This window comes from Leuresthes tenuis, unplaced genomic scaffold, assembly GCF_036924035.1.
Source record: "Leuresthes tenuis unplaced genomic scaffold, fLeuTen1.0.hap1 SCAF_15, whole genome shotgun sequence".
Lineage (NCBI taxonomy): Eukaryota > Metazoa > Chordata > Actinopteri > Atheriniformes > Atherinopsidae > Leuresthes > Leuresthes tenuis.
This window is the reverse complement of record NW_027325369.1, coordinates 1,060,757-1,081,443: the sequence shown is the minus strand read 5'-3', so window position 1 is coordinate 1,081,443 and position 20,687 is coordinate 1,060,757. Positions and strand designations below refer to the sequence as shown.

General features: G+C 43.4%; 1 protein-coding gene across 1 annotated transcript in view; it reads right to left on the bottom strand.

Annotated features, from left to right (window-relative positions):
* The window catches only part of LOC140270186 (NACHT, LRR and PYD domains-containing protein 12-like), a 33,874-nt gene extending 17,835 nt beyond the window's left edge, over positions 1-16,039 (bottom strand). The window contains exons 1-8 of the mRNA XM_072365294.1: positions 14,280-16,039; positions 13,265-13,449; positions 11,407-11,569; positions 10,082-10,255; positions 9,464-9,640; positions 6,393-6,566; positions 5,865-6,038; positions 4,844-5,017 (exon numbers count right to left, since the gene is read on the bottom strand). Coding sequence (XP_072221395.1) covers positions 4,844-5,017; positions 5,865-6,038; positions 6,393-6,566; positions 9,464-9,640; positions 10,082-10,255; positions 11,407-11,569; positions 13,265-13,449; positions 14,280-15,985 — 2,927 coding nt within the window. The 5' untranslated portion in view covers positions 15,986-16,039. The remainder of the gene's footprint in view (positions 1-4,843; positions 5,018-5,864; positions 6,039-6,392; positions 6,567-9,463; positions 9,641-10,081; positions 10,256-11,406; positions 11,570-13,264; positions 13,450-14,279) is intronic.
* Positions 16,040-20,687: the final 4,648 nt, after the last annotated feature.

Below are 20,687 nucleotides of genomic sequence, written 5' to 3'. Positions count from 1 at the left end.
GCACTTCTGGTTAGATGCTAACTGCATGTCATTGGCTCTGTACCTACACTCAGCACAATGACAATAAAGTTGAATCTAATCTAATCTAAATCCCACAGTCTAAACTAAAGACTGTAAGCGTTCATAGGTCGCCTTTATTTCTGTGTTATCTTTAGAGGAAGCAGAATTAAATTTATTACATGCAATACTCGGTTGCAGTGAGAGGACTGTAAAATGTAAAACTGTAAAATATCTGCTACAGTGTTGTCTTTGATAGGTCTGACAGGAAGCTGCTCTTTCTGACTTTAAAGGTGGAGACGACACTTTGTTTCCTGTTAATCAATAATCTGATAATCATGTAGATTTGTCTTCAAACACAAACTGATCAAAGTTTGTTCTGAAATAAGAAGCGAGCAGAAAAACACTGGAAAGTTTGAACTTACAGATTCTTCATAGCTGAAGAAGAAGAAAACTCTCCACTCGACAGATTGAGACGCAGGTGAGCTGCTTCCTGGAACCAGTCAGAGCAGAGACTTGTGATGGAGGCGGGACAGATAGAACCTGTCTGACCTTTGGAGTTCATGTTAGAAAAACACCTCTAAGTTCCTGAACAACAAACTCTGAACTTTGTACTCCAGTTCTTTTCAATGATCATTAGAAAATAAGAGTAAAAATATGAAGAAACTAACAGAGTGAGTTTAAGATGGATACAAAGTATTTTTTTAAACCAGTTTACAGATGCATCTCTTTGTATGATTTTCTACAAAGTCTCACACCCTGAATTTGCAGATGTGTCTCCATATCTAAGCATTCGACAGAGTCACGCGTTCTGAGTTTTCTATGCAACCTTTTGTTTTGTAAAGCTCTTCCCCTTTTCATATCTTTGAATAAAACAAGGGTGCTGCAAGGAGGGAGTCGGATATTGTTGGTTGCTCAGACACATACACCTGTGGCTGAAGCAGCGACGGCTCTCCTCTTTTGCAAAAGCTGAACTTAATATTGATCTCTTGTGTGGTTCTTTCTGTTTAATGTGGGACTTTGTTAATAAGGAACAAAACCCTATCAGTAAATATGGCACACTTTTTAATCAGTTAAAAGGGTTCGAAAATGCAGCATGTAAACAAAGGGTCCACTTTGGTCCACTTTTACCTTTGAAAAAGGTACCATTACCTTTGAAAAAATCGAATTGGACTCATTTTGGCGGATGGTCCAATTTGGAACACATTTCTGATGGCACGGATGACCGAAAGTGAATACTCGCTCAACTTAAATGCCACCTGGTGTTGTTAAAAGTTAAAGGTGGCCCAAAGTGCATAGAGGGTCCCACTCCCAGTCGCGTCAAGGCAGCTCAGCCCTGAACTAAATGAGTTTCTGGCAGAAGTTGTGAGTGTGGTAAATCTTATCAAAACCCGACCCCTGAAAGTGCAACTGTTCTTCGCACTTTGTGAGGAAATGGGAGCTGATCACACATCTGTGCTCTTTCACAGTGAAGCAAGGTGGCTGTCGTGCGTCTTTGAGCTCAGGGCAGAGATTCGGATGTTCTTGGAGGAGCGCATGTATGAGGCTGCAAGCAAGTTTAGTGATGAACAATTTCTGTTTAAACTGGCCTACCTCAGCGATGTGTAAGTGTGTAAATGGGCAAGCTGAATGAATTAAATCTCCAGCTTCATGGCAAAGACAAGCACCTACCTCACCTGGCAGATAAGACCACTGCATTCTCCCGAAAGCTCGAGGTATGGTGCAAGCGCCTTGATCAGCAAAACATGTTTATGTTTTTGAGAACCTGAATGAAGAATCAGAACCACTGATTCTGGAGCTACCACAGTAACATCTCTTCCCTGAGAGGATTGTTTAAAAAATAATTCCCAAACAACAGTGCTCAGTATGCCTGGGTTATGGATCCAACAGGTTGGTATTTTGACATTTTATTGAATATTAAACTCATATATTATACATGCATTTTATTTATGTTGTATCCTACTACTAACTGGAATGGATGTTGACAACAGATTTATTTGTGTTTATTAAGCAATTACAAATAAAGTGTAGAGGCAAAAGAACAGTTCATAGTGATAACTATAGTTAACATGATTAAAATGTGTTAAAAAGATACATCATTTCATATAGAAGTTCATATAATGGTTAAAAACATCAAAAGCATACTAGAATTCCTGTTTTATGTCATTTGGTACACGTTGATAAAAAGGTGTACTTGCCCTTTAAGACCATATATGTGCGCTAGATATTCTGACGTGGAGAGCGGGCTGTCAGTGCTTGAGAGCAATGGAATCAAACCGTTTTCTTACCTTCCTTTCAGTGCTTAGTAATTAGTTGCAGTTAGCTGCAACATTTTTAGTAAGCCAGTGGAACTATAACTTTGGAACTGAGTAATGAAATGGAGATTTCTTTTCTCTTTATTACAACGTTTCTGAAGTGGATTTTTGTTGAACTGTACAGCTGGGCGAGCTATGGGCTTGTGGAACGAAACTTCTTGCCAACGATAGACAACCGAGTAAGCCATTGGAAGATCTCAAAACGATAGAAACCTCTACATAAAGTAAGCCTATTTATTTATATTCTGTCTGCAGCACCTGCTGACTTTAGCTCTGCTGAGGAGGACCAGTTTATTGAGATGACATCTGACTCCACCCTGAGGCTGAAGTTTAAAGCTCAGACTCTGAATGAATTCTGGTTTGGAGTGGAGAGGGAGTATCCACTCATCGGGCAGAGAGCTGTGTGCATTCTTCTTCCCTTTGCCACATATCTCTGTGAGATGGGCTTTTCTGTCTTCATAGTTCACCCCTCAGGTTCATCCTCAGGGCATCCTCTGGTTACGCATTACAACAGATGTAAAGAATTACCTGCAGAGGTCCTTCCAGCTGCACAGAAACATCTTTCACACAAAAAAGCTCAGTAGAAAATCTGAAGAAGATACAAAGAAAGATGCATTCTGTCCAGGACTGTAGCAGCGAGCTGCCAGTAGGGCGGCGCCGTTCTGACTCCTGAGGAAAAGAAGACATCTGGGATATATATCAGTTTTAATTTCTACACTCTAACACTGAAAAACTTCCATTTTCCAGTATCATCATTTCACTTCTTTTCCTTCCAGGTGACACAGTGAAACAGCTTCTGTTTTCCTTTTTTTCTGTGTAACAACAATGAAGAAAAGTTTTTAAAGTAAAGAGTAAAGTTTTATTCACGTCTGACAACTAGTGAAACATAAAAACGTAATGTTTGTTTCTGGAATATATATTCCAGACAACAGGGGGGCAAATTGCCTCCATTCCCCTGCCTGATGCCAGAGACACTGGAACGGACAAAGATCTGCATCCGTCAGCCACAGTTCAGGATCTGAACAGGAGTCGGTTCTTCCAGATGAGTTTCAGGTTTCCAAACAAATGATAAAGAAGATCATAGAAGCAAATTTGCTCAGTCCTACGTGCAAAGTCCCCATAAATGAATGGAAATACATATCAAAACTATAAATTGAATCTATCCTTCTAATTAATTGATTAATGCAAGCTTTTAAAAAAGGAAAACAAAGTGATTCTTGCTGTTCTTATGTGAAATTGTGCAACATGAAGTATAGATTCAGAGCTGGCTGTCCGATATTATCACTCCTGTTAACTCATCAGCTGAACACAGACAGAGTTACAGCAGCTTCTGTGACTAGAACTCATCTGCAGAATAAATCACTCGTTTGCTCCATGAGACACTATTTTCCTCCCACTGCATAAAAAAACTGCTGACAATAAGAAAGAAAGTAGAAACTGTGCATGGAAGCTGGTGCTTTTTTGTCATTTTGGGGCACTTTGACAGTAAATCACAGGGGGCACTCTCCTTCCATTTTGGGGTACTTTTGGTCATCTTGGAGCACTTAGCGAGCCTGGCTCCGGGTACAGCTGGGGCGGCCTGGAACCTGGTTCTTTTATAAAGCACCAGGGGGCTCGGACGGGAGTTTGTGCCCGAGGAGGGGTGCTTAAGTGTGGGTGAGGTTTCCAGGTCAGGGGGCTTGGAGCCTGTTTCTTTTCAAAAGTACTATGAAGTACCACGGGGCTCGGATGGGACTGTGTGCCCAAGGAGGAGTGCTTAAGTGTGGCTGAGTGTTCAGGGCCAGGGACCCTAGCCCCCAAAGTTAGGCAAGCAAAAAAGGGGCACTTTTAACTCATAAAAGTGGCCCAAAGTGAAGCAAGTAAATATGGCACACTTTTCATCAGTTAAAAAATGAAGTAACTATGAGGCACTTTTATCCAATAAAAGTGTCCCAAACTGAAGCTGGTAAGAATGGAAGACTTTTTTAACATCTTAAAGCGTCTGAAAATGCAGCATGTAAACAAAGAGATCACACACATAAAAACAGCTGACAGTAAGAAGAAAGTAGAAACTGTGCATGGAAGCTGGAGCAGCTCAAATGGAATAAATGTGTGGATTAATCAGGGGTAAAAAACACTGTTCCAGATATATATACATATATGCACAACCAGCAGTGACTAACAACAGAACGGACTGTTGATGCAGGAAGGTTTACGTGACAGTGAAACATCAATGAGCTTCATGAAGGACGGGCTTTTATGTTCATGCTGTCTGAATACTTTCAGTGCAGCTTTGCTGACAGTCTTAGCAGAGCATCTGGATCTGGAAGCCCTCCTCTTTACTCCACCTCCCAGTTACACGGTCCAGTCAGAGCCTCTACGGACAAACTGTTGTTGCTTCCACCGCTCTGAGCAGAGACACTGTCCCATTCACTGTCATCTGGAAAATAATCATCACTTCCAGCTGCAGAGAGAAGAAGAAAGAACAGATGAGTGCTGACCTCGCATCACTTCCTCAGCTGATGACAGAATTACTGCAAACCTCTACTGACCTCAGAGTCTTCAGCTTGTAGTGTGGACTCTTCTTTATGTCGCTCAGCTGCTTCACATCTGACTCTGTCAGGTTGTTGCCACCACAGTCGAGCGTTGTCAGATGGGACAGGTTTGACTTCAAAGTTGAAGCCAGAATGTCGCAGCTGACCTTTGACATACTGCAGTTTACCAAGCTAGAGAAGGAATAAAATATATACATGCAATTATCTCTTATCCAATCACATCTGATCAGGGTTTGAATGTGCAGCTCAATATGTCACAAGTTTCTACAGTGAAAAGTACACAGATCCATTAGTAGTCGACTTAATTCAAGTGAGAACAGTGATAAATATGTTGAAGCAGCAGTAGAGGAACATGAGGTCAGTGTTCCTCTCATTTTCCTCTTGTTTAATGTTCTATATGCCAGCGGTGTCAGTGAATGCTGCCAAATGTGCTGTACAGAGCTGCAGAAACAATCAGTGTGCAGCTGAGCTTCCCCAGTGTTTGCAGCTCTGCTTCTGAACACTGTTGCTATTTCAATATTCAGCTGGTGTTTATTGACCCCACTAAAACGTATTTAAACCCTGTTTTTGTATTACTGGTCTTAAATTACTGTTAGCGTTTGGAAACACCTGTCAGCATCGTAAATTCACAAACACCAACTCTTTAAAATAGGTTTAAATAGGTTTAAAACTAAACTGGAGACCAAAAGACGACCGTTTGCAGGGAACACGAGACAAACACTGTAGATTTTTATGTTTTTTGTGAAAATTCACTGCATTCCTCCACAGGAATTCAGAGCACACGGGAGTGAGGGTCAGATGTGTTGGAAAAGAAGCGCTATAACGGTGAGGCTCTCCTACTGTGGAAAACCAAACCAGTTCTTCATTCCTCCGGCATTATTCCAGGAAGTCGGGGAAAGTGAACATATGAACAAAGGAATATTCACAATTCTATGGATGGAAGTTCTTTCTATACATAAGCTGCTTCAGTCAGGAAGTAAACATATGATCTACAATAGCAGACAGAAAGGAAACTTACCCCAGACTCTCCAGTTTACAATGTTGATTATTCAGAAAACCATACAGATGCTTCACTCCTGAATCTCTCAGCTTGTTGTGACTCAGGTCCAGTTCTGTCATCTGGGAGGGGTTAAACTTCAGAGCTGAGGCCAAAAGAGCGCAGCTGATCGCTGTCAAAAAGCAGTTCACCAATCTGTATGAAGAGTAAAACATGTAAATTAAGTTAAAAGGTTTTAAATGCAAATTAACATGTGCAATAAAGTACAGTACAGAGCAAAACAGTACAGTACAGTGCAAAACAGTACAGTACAGTATAGTGCAGTACAGTATAGTGCAGTGGAAAACAGTACAGTACACTACATTACATTAAACAAGGTTACAGTGCAGTACACTACAATACAGTACAGAGAATACACTACAGTACAGTATAAAAATATGAACAAAAGCTACATTAACAACTGTATGGATGGAAGCTCTATAATCTCATACATAGGTTTAGAAAATATATATTTAATCTATAATAGTTGCAGGCAGAAAGAGAACTGACCTCAGAGTCTTCAGTGTACAGCGTTGACTCTCCAGAAAGCCACACAGCTCCATCACTCCTGCATCTTTCAGCTTATTGTAACTCAGGTCCAGCTCTGTCAGGTGGCAGGGGTTAGACATCAGAGCTGAGCCCAACAGAGCACAGCTGATCTCTGACAAACTGCACAAACACAAACTGGAGAAAGAATAAAACACTGAACATTATTATGTCCTAAATGAGATTTTCGCTGATCTGAGAGACATTTAAAGTGATTTTCTCCTCCTGTTAACGTGGCTCGTCATCATGTCATCATATCTCCTGGAATCAGAGGATTCAGGACGTCGCAGTAAACCTGACAGAGATGTGTTGGCTGGAGTTAGTTCTCATGTTTGATGTGTGAGCTGCCTCTGGGATGACCCAACTCTACACTAAATGGCACTAAATGACTTTTCAATTACTTCACTGTGTTTATTTGCAGATCTTCAAATCATTGATCTTCTATGGTTATCTCTCCAAAAGAGGACACAATGAATCCATGTTTTCTTCTGGGACTATTTAAAAAAAATGGATTTCAAACTATAAAGGCATCATCTTCGTCAACATTATCAAACATTCATTAGACAACCCAGTGAGGCTGGTCAAAGATATAACTCCAACCAGACTCAGTAAGCCATGCCACTTTTCACTGTGTCCACTGTCAGTCCATTTCTTTATACAATGGGAACATTACAAATGCAAATAACCCATCAAAAGAAGAAGAAAGGAGCCCAATGACACAAAATACAAACTAAAATACCAGTTTCCACATGAAGTAAAGTAATGGTGTGAAAGTGGTCACTACCCACAACTCGCGACCATAGGTGAGGATGGGAACGTAGATTGACCAGTAAATAGAGAGCTTCGCCTTCTTGCTCAGCTCCTTCTTCGCAACGACGGGTCGGTGCAGAGTCCGCAACACTGCAGACGCTGCACCGAACCGCCCGTCAATCTCACGTTCCATTCGTCCCTCACTGTGAACAAGACCCCGAGATACTTGAACTCCTCCACTTGGGGAAGGATCTCATTCCCGACCCGGAGAGAGCATTCCACCCTTTTCCGGCTGAGAACCATAGTCTCGGATTTGGAGGTGCTGAATGAAAAACTCTGACACCGCTGTTCCACGGCCAGGACGAAAACCACACTGCACCTCCTGAATCCGAGGCTTGACTATCTGACGGATCCTCCTCTCCAGTACCCCCGAATAGACCTTACCAGGGAGGCTGAGGACTGTGATACCCCTATAGTTGGAACACACCCTCCGGTCCCCCTTTTTAAAGAGGGGGACCACCACCCCGATCTGCCAGTCCAGAGGCACTGTCCCCGATGTCCACGCGATGCTGCAGAGGCGTGTCAGCCAAGACAGCCCTACAACACCCAGAGCCCTGAGAAACTCAGGACGGACCTCATCCACACCCGGGGCCTTGCCACCGAGGAGCTTTTTGACCACCTCGGCAACCTCAGCCCCAGAAATGGGAGGCCCCGTCTCCGAGCTCTCCGACTCTGCCTCCTCCGAGCATGTGTTGGTAGGATTGAGGAGTTCCTCGAAGTATTCCCCCCACCGACTCACAACGTCCCTAGTTGAGGTCAGCAAAGCCCCGTCCCCACTATACACAGTGTTGACTGTGAGCCGCTTCCCCCCCCTGAGACGCCGGATGGCGGACCAGAATCTCTTCGAGGCCATCCGGAATTCGTTCTCCATGGTCTCACCGAACTCCTCCCAGGCCCAAGTTTTTGCCTCTGGCCTGCCGGTATCAGCTGCTTCCAGGGTCCCACTGGCCAAAAAGGCCCGATAGGACTCCTTCTTCAGCTTGACAGCTTCCCTCACCACTGGTGTCCACCATCGGGTTCGGGGGTTGCCGCCACGACAGGCACCGACCATCTTACGGCCACAACTCCGATCAGCCGCCTCGACAATGGAGTCACGGAACATGGCCCATTCGGACTCAATGTCCCCCACCTCCCCTGGGATATGCTTGAAGCTCTGCCGGAGGTGAGAGTTAAAGCTCCTCCTGACGGGGGATTCCGACAAACGTTCCCAGCAGACCCTCACAATACGTTTGGGCCTGCCAGGTCTGATCGGCATCCTCCCCCACCAGCAAAGCCGGCTCATTCCGGATCAACTATAAAATTCTGCTGCTCACCCACAAAAGCCTCAATGGACACGCACCTCCCGAGTTACAAGAACTCATCACTACACAATCCTCCACCCGCACCCTCAGATCCGCAGGCAGCCTCCTCCTCCGAGCTCCCAGCACCGAGCTCTCCACCATGGGAGACCGAGCCTTCTGCTCGGCGGTGCCTCGACTATGGAGCAGTCTCCTTATCCAGCTGAGGGCTGCATAGAGTCTGGACTCTTTCAAAGCTGGCCTAAATGCCCTTTTGCATTTTGTTCTTGAGATCCTGTTCGCCGCCGTTAAAGGTGTGTTTAAGATTACAGTTTAAGTTTCATAGTGCCTCTGTTTTTTAAGAGTGCGTCTTTCGTTTAGCCTCATTAGGAGAGTGTGAGAGATTATGTTTGTTATTGTTCATAGCTTTTCTGCTTTCCTCCTGGTGTGGATTGAACTTTTGTTAACTTTCATAGCTGCACTCATCCTCGGCCATAGTTACTGAGGAGAGCTCTCAGGATTTTCAAAGCCTGTTCTTTTGCTCTGTGAGGAGATCCTCATCCTTCCTTGCTGTGCTGTAAAATAAACCTCTTTGGTTTTGAACTGACCTTGCATCTGTGTCCTGAGTCCGAAGTTCTTGACACTCAGTCTGCTGCACCGTTACTACCCACTTCATCAGGTGGCATCATGAACTTTCATTTATAAAGTAGCCCTCAGTGAGAACATCGACTGGTGAAAGAATGGCACCGTGAGCAATTTCATCAAAGAGTCCAAATGAAACCTCCTCAGAGCTGTGTTCAGGATCTGTTACCATGGTTATCTAACAGTTTAAAAGCCAAATTAACCAGAGGATAATATTTAGACTTTGATATTCCGTGTGTTCAAACCTCACTTGTTTTGTTTTTTTTTAAACACGAGATCTGCTATAGCAGCAGGCAGTGAACTGACCTTAGAGTCTTCAGTTTACAGTGTGGACTCTCCAGAAAACCTGAAAATGGCTTCAGTGCAGAGTCGTTCAAACTGGAATTACTGTTCAGCCTCAGATGTCTCAGATGGGACGGGTTGGACTTCAGAGCTGAGCCCAGGAAAGTCCAGCTGGATTCTGACAAACTGCAGCTGTCCAAACTGAATGAAGAATCAAACATGAAGGTCACATAATTTTTTAATGCAACCAGGTGTGTTCAGGTTTTAAATGGGCAGCTCAACATTCCCATGCCCTGATCAATTACTTTTTCTCTGAATCAATCATAGTTTTGTTAACGTAGATCATCATCATGTCACGATATCTGGTGGGTGGAAAACGTCACCACGTTAAAAACTGGCAGGTGGCTGCAGCAGGACAGGCGAGCGAGGCGCTTCATGCTAATAAGAACAACAACAACAAGGTCTTTGTGTGCTGGGCTTGTTTCCCTCAGATTCGACTCCATCAGATTGGCATCTGGAGAGTTTAGAGGTCAGGGGAACACCTCTGGCTCTCTGACAGGCTTTATAGCCCTTCCTAAGTTGTTTTTACAACTGCTGCTGCTAACAGTAACAATAATAATGATAATAAGACAGTGAACTGACCTCAGTGTCTCCAGCCTACAGTTTGGACTCCCCAGTCCACCAGACAGAAGCTCCACTCCTGAATCCTTCCGGTTGTCAGAGACCACTTCCAGTTTTTTCAGATAGGAAGGGTTGGACTGCAGACCTGAGGCCACAACTTCCCAAGCAGTGTCTGATAATTCACATGAATGGAGTCTGTCATAACACAGAAGACAAAAGATACTATCATGAAAGTGGACATTTTATGTTGAGTTCATGCATTTTAATGGGGAAACAGTATGATGCTGTTCACATCAGTCTGATCTGAACCCACATCTGATGATGCTGCCAGCTTCACCTCCATCAGTGCAAGGTGGAGATGTAGATCATTGTCCCACATAACCTTACTGCGTGTGCTAACGCCTCGGTGCTCACAGGTTAATCAAGCTGCTTCCTTCAGTTTTAAAACATAACGGATTGCATATTGTAGGTGAGGTCTCTGCAAAACCTCGTCACAGCCCACTTAGTGAGATGGATACATATGGGGCTGGTAAAGGGAACCTTTCATCACAACGCCATTTAGAGACCCACAGGTGATACTTCTGGTTTTCACATTTTCTATGTCACGACGCAGGTTAAAGTGTCAGACTTCCTCACCTGCGAAAAATGTGGGGGTTTTTTCTCCTTCAGAAAACTGAATCAACAAGCAAAAAATTTTTTTTATCAAGATCGGGTTTCGGTGACCGATCCATATCACTGATTTCTTCTTTTTTTTAAATTTTTTTTAAGATTAACTTTGTTTTACTGGTGGACAATTATTAAATAAACAAGTAATTCAGTACCTTTATATCTGCTATTTGTTTTGAAAAAAATAGGAAAGAAATGTTTAAGTCAAGTCTGATGTTGCACAAAATAATGATTCCAGTAATTTCCACACAATGAAATTTACCATTTGTTGCCATAGTTCTGTGCTATTTTTCGGTATCGGATCAGTATCGGCCGATACTAAACCTCAGATATCGGTATCGGAGGTGAAAAAGCTGATCGGTGCATCCCTAATTCATATACTATTATAGAACACCAAGATCATATTAACAATTATAATAATCTGTAAACTTGAGAAGGACGGTTCATTGTTAAACCACTTCAGTGTTGCTTGTCCCAGTCAAAGTTTCTTTTGAACATTAACAGTTTTTCTTAAAGAATTTCTCATAATTTCTTCAGCTCTAACCTGTGTCTCTGACCCTGCCAATGAAAAACACTCAAATGTTTTCAGGAGACACATAATGCAGACCTGAAATTCTATAAACTAAAAAATTAAATGTCAAAACTTGATTGGGATATTTTGAAAATAACAACAAACTGACCTCAGAGCCTCCAGTTTACAGTCTGGATTTTCCAATGCAGCGGACAGAAACTTCACTCCTGAACCAGATATACGACACATTTCTAGGTCCAGTTCCTTCAGATGGGAAGGGTTGGACTTCAAAGCTGAACCCATGACTTCACATTCAGTTTCTGAGAGCTGACCGATTCTGTAATAACACACACACAACAAGTCATGTCACTATGAGAGCAGACACTTTATATTGATTTCATGCATTTGATTGGAAAACAGAATTTTTTGTTCCTCACATCAATGAGATCTGAACCCACAGCTGAATCCTCAAAATGATCCCGAGACCAACTTTTGAAGAGGAACTTGTTTACTGCCCGTTATTGTTCATGTAACTGGACCGAGTTTAGCTCAGTGAGCGGTACCAACTGGGAAAGATGATCTCTTTTTGCAGCTGCTGGCAGCTTCAGATCAAAGTCGGGACACTTGTCTCAGATAAAAAAAACTCAATTAAATATCAATTATTACCAATCCTGCGGACGAATGAAGCCAACTTCTGGTGGAAATGTTCTGCTGTCAGCTGTACTGAGGAGCATGCATCTTCCATCCTGCAGCAGCAGCCTCAGAGGATATAAGAGCCCAGTGGATAAACTACATCTGAGGCTAATGTTCCAGCAGAGTTAGCTAAAGACTGTGAATGTGCAGCAGCCACTTTTCATCCCACTGTTTTAACAACTTGGTCCAGTTCAACGCTGGACTGAAGGAACTGAGCCACAAAGAGGATCAGTTCCAACTCTCAGAGCCTGAACTTCAGAGCAGGGAAATGGAAGTATCTGATTCCTCGTGGTTTATTTATCGATTTATTTTTTCCTTTAGCAGCAGCTAACGCTAACATCTTAGCTAATGACGTACACCAACTTCTAAGAGTTACTGCTGCTACTTTCTTTTCCCCCTGTTTAATATCTCAAATGATTTGATGTCCATGTGACATTATTGTGGTTATTAACTTGTGTTTCCCTGTTCCAACAGGTATCCTTTGAATGGTGTTATGGTGTTTTTCCCCCCTTTTTTCCCTCTTTTCTGTCTTCTCAAACCCCAGCTGGTCGAGGCGGATGGCCACCCTTCCTGGTTCTGGTTCTGCCAGAGGTTTCCTCCTGGTTCTGGTTCTGCCAGAGGTTTCTTCCTGGTTCTGGTACTGCCAGAGGTTTCTTCCTGTTAAAAGGGAGTCGTTCCTTTCCACAGTCCCTCAGGCTCAGGACGGGAGATTGGACTGAAGACAAGTTTCAGTTCATGTGCATGTCCTTAGCTAGGATATTATTTTTGAATTGGCTCTATATGAATGAATTGGATTATTTTTTAATCCATTAATCCATTTAATTGGGTTATGATTATAACGAATTGAATTCCAATTGGCTTGATTTGGACTATATTATTTAAGTGCCTTGAGATGAGGATTGTTGTGATTTGGCGCCATATAAATAAACTGAATTGAATTGAATTGAATGGATGTTTTGACCAAAGCCTATCTCATACCTTCCAGTAACACCTCAGGAAACAGTAGCAACGTGTTAAAAAAGGGCAAAATGTGTCTCCTTTAAGGGTTATAGAGCTAAGGGAAAACTGTGGAAACAAACAGATTTGGTGTGTGGAACTGAAGCTGCTGAAACCTCACATTAGTTTAACATCCTCCTTTACATTCATACACAGAGCCCGACTGTGGCTTTTGTTTTCTGTCAGGTAACACTGATTATAATGGTGTTGTTCCAAAACCTAGAACATCTCTGGATAAGTTCATACATTTTTAGATCATGAAGATTTATGAACCAAGAAAATTAAAACAGAGGATATAAAGGTAATAGAGGAAATAGATTTAACATATTAGGGCATAGAGTTAACTAACCTGAGAACCTCCAACTGACAGTTTGGACTCTCTAGTCCAGTCGACAGAATCTTGACCCTTGGGTCATACAGACTGTTGCGTCTCAGGTCCAAATCTCTCAGGTGGGAAGGGCTGGACTTCATCGCTGAGGCAATAACTTCACATTCAGCCTCTGACAGATCGTAGGAACGAAATCTATGATAACACATGACAAAGTATGTCATTATGAAAGCAGATACTAAATAGCTCTAACTATAATACATACACAATACTTCTACTACTAATAATAATATACATCCCCCCTCCCACCCTGTGGAGGGCTTTGAGTATCCCCTTGATCCTCAGAGCTGTGTTGCTGGTGTCGTTGGCTCCTGGTAGGGTCTCCCATGGCAAATTAAAGACTAAGTTATACTCCTGTTACGTACGTAAAAAGATACGTCCGCTTCCAACGTTGCTGTTCAACGTTGTTATTCACATGTGTGCTTTACGTTGGCATGGTTGTTACACAATACATCCACCAGAGGGCAGTACAGAGTTCCGACATCCGTTTCAGACAATAACAAACATGGCAACGGAGGAAGAGATCATGATAATGCAACTTCTCAGGCAGAGACATAAAAATAAAAGGGATCTTGTCATCGTCTGCAGTAATGAGGGCGCTGCTCTGGTCCATTGTGGTGAAGAGGGAGCTGAGCTGGATGGAGAAGCTTTCAGGTTCCTGCTCCATCTTTGTTCCAACCCTCACCTGTGGTCACATATCTGGGTTCTGACCCAAAGAATGAGGTCGTGAATACAAGCAGCTGAAATGAGTTTCCTTCAGAGGGGGGCTGGGCTCAGCCTTAGAGATAGGGGGAGGGGCTCCACCATCTGGGGGGAGGGGTCTCACCATCGAAGGGGAAGAGCTCCAACATCCAGAGGGTGTATGCCTCCTTTTCACCACAGTCCTGCTTGCTTTGGTAAAACAATCCAGGAACATTTAGTTCTCAACTACTTCTGCCCTTCCACAATGACCCATCTGGACTCACCTAAACTTTCTGCAGTTCCTCACAACTGGGACCAGTCTATGTTGTCCCTCATCTGTTGTTTTGTAGCTGAGTGGGCAAAACTCCTCCAGAACCTCCTCTGACATCTGCAGCATGTAGGCCAGCGCTGAGCATTGGATCTCAGAGAGTTCCTTCTCTGATCTGTTCTCTGACTTCAGGAACTCTTGGATCTCCTGATGAACTGATAGATCGTTCATCTCCATCAGACAGTGGAAGATGTTGATGCTTCTGTCAGGAGAGCTTGTGCTGCCCCCATTGTAATGATTAATCTTCTTCAGGTTGTTGATGACTCTCTGGATGGTTTCTGGACTGTTCTCTATCCGACCCAGCAGGCCTGCTAAGAGGCTCTGGTTGGACTCCACAGAGAGGCCACGAAGGAAGCGAACAAACAGGTCCAGATGACCATTTCTACTGTCCAGGGATTTCTCCATGACTTTGTTCAGGAAATCATCCAGAGATGAGTAACTGTAGTCTTCTCCCAGGAAGCTCTTCAGCACCTTTTTCTTCCTGTTGGTGTAACAGTGGATCATGTAGACTGCAGCCAGAAACTCCTGAACACTCAGATGGACGAAGCAGTAAACTGTGTTATCGTACAGTCCTCTCTCCTCCCTAAAGATCTCTGTGAAAACTCCTGAGTACAGGGAAGCATCTCTGATATTGATGCCAGACTTTCTCAGGTCTGATTCATAGAAGATCAGGTTTCCTTTCAGCAGCTGCTGAAAAGCCAGTTTTCCCAGAGATTCAATCACCTTCCTAACATCTGGATCCTTTCCAGCTCCTCCATCATACTTGACCTTCTTCACTTTGGTCTGAACCACCAGGAAGTGGATGTACATCTCAGTCAGGGTCTTGGGCAGCTCTCCTCCCTCTCTGGTTTTCAGCTCATCCTCCAGGACTTTAGCAGTGATCCAGCAGAAGACTGGGATGTGGCACATGATGTGGAGGCTTCGTGATGTCTGGATGTGGGAGATGATGCTGCTGGCCTGCTCCTCATCTCTGAATCTCCTCCTGAAGTACTCCTCCTTTTGTGGGTCAGTGAACCCTCTGACCTCTGTTGCTATGTCAACACAGTCAGGAGGGATCTGATTGGCTGCTGCAGGCCGTGTGGTTATCCAGAGGCGAGCAGAGGGAAGCAGTTTCCCCCTGATGAGGTTTGTCAGCAGCACATCCACTGAGGTGGACTCTGTAGCATCAGTCAGGGGCTCATTGCTGTGGAAGTCCAGAGGAAGTCGACACTCATCCAGACCGTCAAAGATGAACACAACCTGGAACTGTTCAAAGCTGCAGATTCCTGCTTCTTTGGTTTCAGTAAAGCAGTGATGAACAAGTTCCACCAAGCTGAACTTTTTCTCTTTCAGCGCATTCAGCTCTCTGAAAGTGAATGGAAACAGGAGCTGGATGTCCTGGTTGGCTTTGCCTTCAGCCCAGTCCAGAGTGAACTTCTGAGTTAAGACTGTTTTCCCAATGCCAGCCACTCCCATTGTCATCACAGCTCTGACTGGTCTCTTCCTTCGAGGTGGCACTTTAAAGATGTCTTCTTGTCTGATGGATGTTTCTGGTCTGTGTGGTTTCCTGGATGCTGCTTCAATCTGTCTGACCTCGTGTTCATCATTAAACTCTGCAGTCCCTCCCTCTGTGATGTAGAGCTCTGTGTAGATCTGATTCAGGGAGGTTTCCTTCACTGCCATACCGAGCCCATCAGACACACACTCAAACTTCTCCGTTAGCTGAGCCTTGAGCTGACGCTGACACTCACTGAGGATGTCTGAATGAAGACAGAAAGGCACACATGAGACAATGCTTTACAGAAACAGAGTGAAAGAGGAGACTTTCTGAGTGCTGTGTGTATTCAGCTCATTGGACTGTCAGGTCCTGACTGTGTGGGAGGTTTTATGGAGGAATCACAAACTCATATCAAACAGTAACCAAACTGTTGTTACAGCATAGTGTCTGGAGGGGATCTGAATGCAGTCAGGTCCAGTTTACCACAGTCATACATTCAGTTAGGTTTGTCCAAGGTGAGCAGGTGTTGGAACATCCCACTGAATCTTTCCCTGACTTACCTGAGGGTTCTGACATGTATGTTGGGACCTCTTCCAGCAGATCATTCCTAGGGATTTTAACCAAAAGCCTTTTAGTGACTTTAACCGTGTTTATACAGTAGGTCCGGGACATTTGATCCACTGTGTCCATCCGGTCTGCATTCTCCAGTCGACTCTTTGGGATTGATGGGAGGTCTTCAAAGATCCTCCTTTGACAAACGAACCACTTAAATCTTTTAAACTCTTCATCTCCTAAATCCTCCAAGATCTTCAGGAGGACTTCTTGAGGTGTCCTCCTCTTTGCTGCTGCAGGTGTTGTCATCTTTTACTCAGAAATCATGTCTGGAAAACAAGGTGCAGAGTTAATTTCTGTTTAATCACTACTCAGCATGACTGAAACTGTATTTTATAGCTTCATTAGCAGGAGGCTCTGGTCCATTCTGTCCAATACAAAATGGAACGGAGGCTGTATTTCCTGAACTGGTCACTATGGTAGGGAACAAATATCATCTACTATAGTTATATTTCCAAATTACACTTCAGCAGCACATTAACAAACCAGCAGCATTAGTCAGTGATGAAATACCATCAGTGATACATTTAAACCGTTCAATCGTGGAATCAGCAACATTGATCCCTACCAGCATCAAACAGATAGTTTGAAACTGCCGTCAGCACAGAGACACAATCAGTTCTGCATCGTCACAAAGTGGCTTTCACATGTCACACGGACACGAGCGCCGCTCTGAAGCAAATGAACTCTGCTGCATGGTGTTGTCACACTGCTGTGACAGTTCAGGCTATGCTTTATACAACTGAAATAAACAGAGGGGGGGCTGCCAACTAGCAGCAACACTTCAGGGTAGAAGCACAGACTGTATGTATGTGGACTGATGGCCCCCAGAAGTTTATGCAGTCCCATTGTGTATTCAGACAGCAGCATCTCTGTCTTATTGGAGCAGGAAGAGACCATATTTGGACAAGAAGGCGGACTTAAGGAGTGATACGAGGGAAAAATGTACTGACTCAGAGTTTCATTAGCAAAGATATTCCTTTTTGAACGGGAGTCTGATGGAATCAGATGTTTTGGAGCCAGAATTATAGCGACTTTCAGTGTTACTGCCTTGTTGGCTTCAATTCTGAGAGCGAGAGGCCACCTCAAACTTTTATGAATAGTCTTCAGCAGAAGTGACACATCAAGTGTTCAGCTAATAGCTCTTTGGGAACCACAAAAATCCTATTTTCTGTCTGTCAAACTGTGTTATCTTTGGTGTTTTTCATAGATACAACTAAAGAAATGGGAACAAATGATGTGTCTTTGTGACAGGCTGCTGGTAACAAAGTGCCTAAAGATAGATAGAAATGAGGGCTGGATTAGGACTTTGGAACAGGACTGTAGACCCCTCCTTACATCGCAAAAAACAAGGAAACAGTCACTGACAGAGAAATATGAAAGCTTTATTCACCATTCGTTCCCGGGGCAAACATCACTTTTAAAACAAAGCGTCGATCCTAATACTAACCAAAAATGTGTTGGAGGAGTTGGTTCAAGTGTAAGTCCTAAAGAAAATGGATAAAAACTTCAGAAGCTTTATGTTGTCAGCTAATAAGACATATTTCAGGTCAAAATTAAGACAAATCATTCATGTTGGTGCAAATATTGAATTATTATCTCCATATTTACCTCAGGTTAGTTGAGAATATAGATGAAGAATTGTGCCTGTTTGTGTGTGAATCGTCACAATCGGGAGGAATTGGTCAAAATAACATGACATCCACATTTCAGATGTACATTTAAATAGTACAGCAGCAGTAGTTACAGGAAGAGTATTTAGTAGATGCAAAGCCTTGAGTGCCTGTTAGACGCTATTCAACACTAGAGTGACTGTAGCGCACCAATAGACTTGTTATTTCGGTTATGACGGGTGTACGACAATTTCCCTCAAAATACGATCATTTTATGTCTCTGGTAGATAATACTACATTTCCCACCTGGCGACACTGCAGGCTGTGCTTCTGCCACATTACTGATAGATGTAAATGGTCAGAAGCTGCGGGTCACTTTACATTTACCAAACATGGAGGGCAATCACCCCTTTTTAAAGCTCTTCTTCGGTCTGGTGGCTCACGGCGGAGCGCGCGCTCCAGCGGCTTGACCGCGGCAGTTTCCGCTGCGGGTGTGCGCGGTTCGGGCAGTTTCAACTCTATGAATGTTCAGCCTCTACAAACCCGCTCAGACTCAGGAGGAAAAGAAGAAGAATGTTGTTAAGACTCACCCTGAGTCTGACTTCAGGCTCCATCCCACTGCTGTCGACTCAAAATGGAGCCTGAACACTTTCGGTTTGACTTCTCCTGCCTCTGGTCTACAGGAAGAGCACAAACTGTGCACCCGCCTTTCTTACGGTTCATGTTCATTTCACATGTTGGTAAAGTCCAGGTTTATTCCATCAGTGACCTCTGTGGACTGAGTGAACTAGTATGACCAAAGTAGTAGCTTAAAGTGTAACTCAGTCAGTACTTGTAGGATTTAAATGGGCCTTGTTTTACTTTCTAAAAGTAAGAAGAACAAACTCTGAGTACAAAACTAAGTTTTAGTTTGTTCTTTGAAACTTTGTTTTTCACAAGTTCTATTATTTTCTTTTATTCCCATTAAAGTACATTTAAGTCTGCTGTGAATCAAATAGTAATTTGATGTTTTTTATACTGCCAGTACACCTGTCAGTTTTCTGTAAGGGAACTTCAAAGCACAGTTCACTGCTTCAGTGTTATTTTCTACTTTAAAGTCTCCAGCTGAGCTTAGCTTTTGCTCTTTTCTACCTGAAATCCAGCTTTAAATCTACCTGAAGTTCACTGTGTGAGCACTGCCAGAGGAATACACATGGAGCAGCTGAAAAGAAAGAAAGAGGAGCACAGATTAAATACCAGAACAGGTCAAATATACTCAGACTTCTCTGGATACTCGTCCCTGTAATCCAGGTGTACTTCAGTGTCATCTCAGTGAATCACCTCTAAGAACAGAAAAAGTCAACTGAACTCTCTTTTTGTCCACTAACAGCCCCGCTGGGTGGACCTCTTTGTTCTGAGTTCTGTCAGGAAAAAAAACGTGTGGAGGTGACTTCCAGCTGTTGCTCACATTCAGAAGGTATCGGACTGCTGTTCGTCCTTGTTTCTCCCTTTTTGTTGGAGCTACAGGGACATTAATGCTGCTCACTCTGCTGTGGAGCAGAAACTAAACAAAGATGCTGCTTTGTGTTTCAGTCTCATCCAGCTGCAGCAGTTTTTAACCTTAAAGCTGCTTCGGGGGACATTTGAGGGGAGGTGGCTGTGAGGAGTTCACAACATGTCAGAACTTCCTGTTTGTGTTGGTGCAGCAGCACCACCTGCTGTCCAAACCAACCAACTGCATCAGGGCTGAAGTCACATCTCAGAGCTCCTTCATGCTCACTGCTGAGTGAGGCTTCTTGTTGCTGTCTGACACTCATGTTCCTGCATCTGCAGCTCACTGATGGACAAAATGTCCACGTTCATGTGTTCCCTGTCACACTCCTGATTATTCTGTGGACTCACTCTGCTCACTTGTTGCTACAAGGAGCAGATTTGATGGAGGAGACACAAACATGTCTAACTTCCACGACATGAGTGAAACATTGTTTCTGTGGCTGCATCCTTCCACATTCTCATTTCTGATTGTCTCGTGTTGGATTTTTCTCACATTTCTGTGGAGCTGCTCTGCAGCAGGTAGTTGAGTCTGCACAGAAGATCAGCAGCAGCTGGAAAAAAGCTGGGAACATTTCCATCAGGACTCCTACCACCCGTCTGTTTGCCCCCCCATGAAGAAGCTCAGCAGCATCAGGACCAGAACAACCAGGCTGAGACTCAAACTGCTTCATACTGGAGGCTTTTTCATCTGCATGACTCATCTGCAACTTTAAAATCTCAGATTTAGCTTTTATTGCTCTTTATTCTCTATATTATCTGATGCTTCTGTTGGCTTTTAGATCTTAATGTCCTGTTTCGGTTTGTTTCACTTTCATGTAGATGAAATCACCGATTTAATGTGTCAATAATATATTTATGGTTTCTTCAACATGAGTCATAACGAGTGCTTTTAGTCTGGTTTTGATGTCGGGCGTCGACACAAATTAATTTATTTAAATGTCAGTCTGATTTGATTTCGTGGGATATCATCTGGACCTAAAGTGAAGCAAGTAAATATGGTACACTTTTCATCAGTTAAAAAATGAAGTAACTATGAGGCACTTTTATCTGATAAAAGTGTCCCAAACTCAAGCTGGTAAGAATGGAAGACTTTTTTAACATCTTAAAGCGTCTGAAAATGCAGCATGTA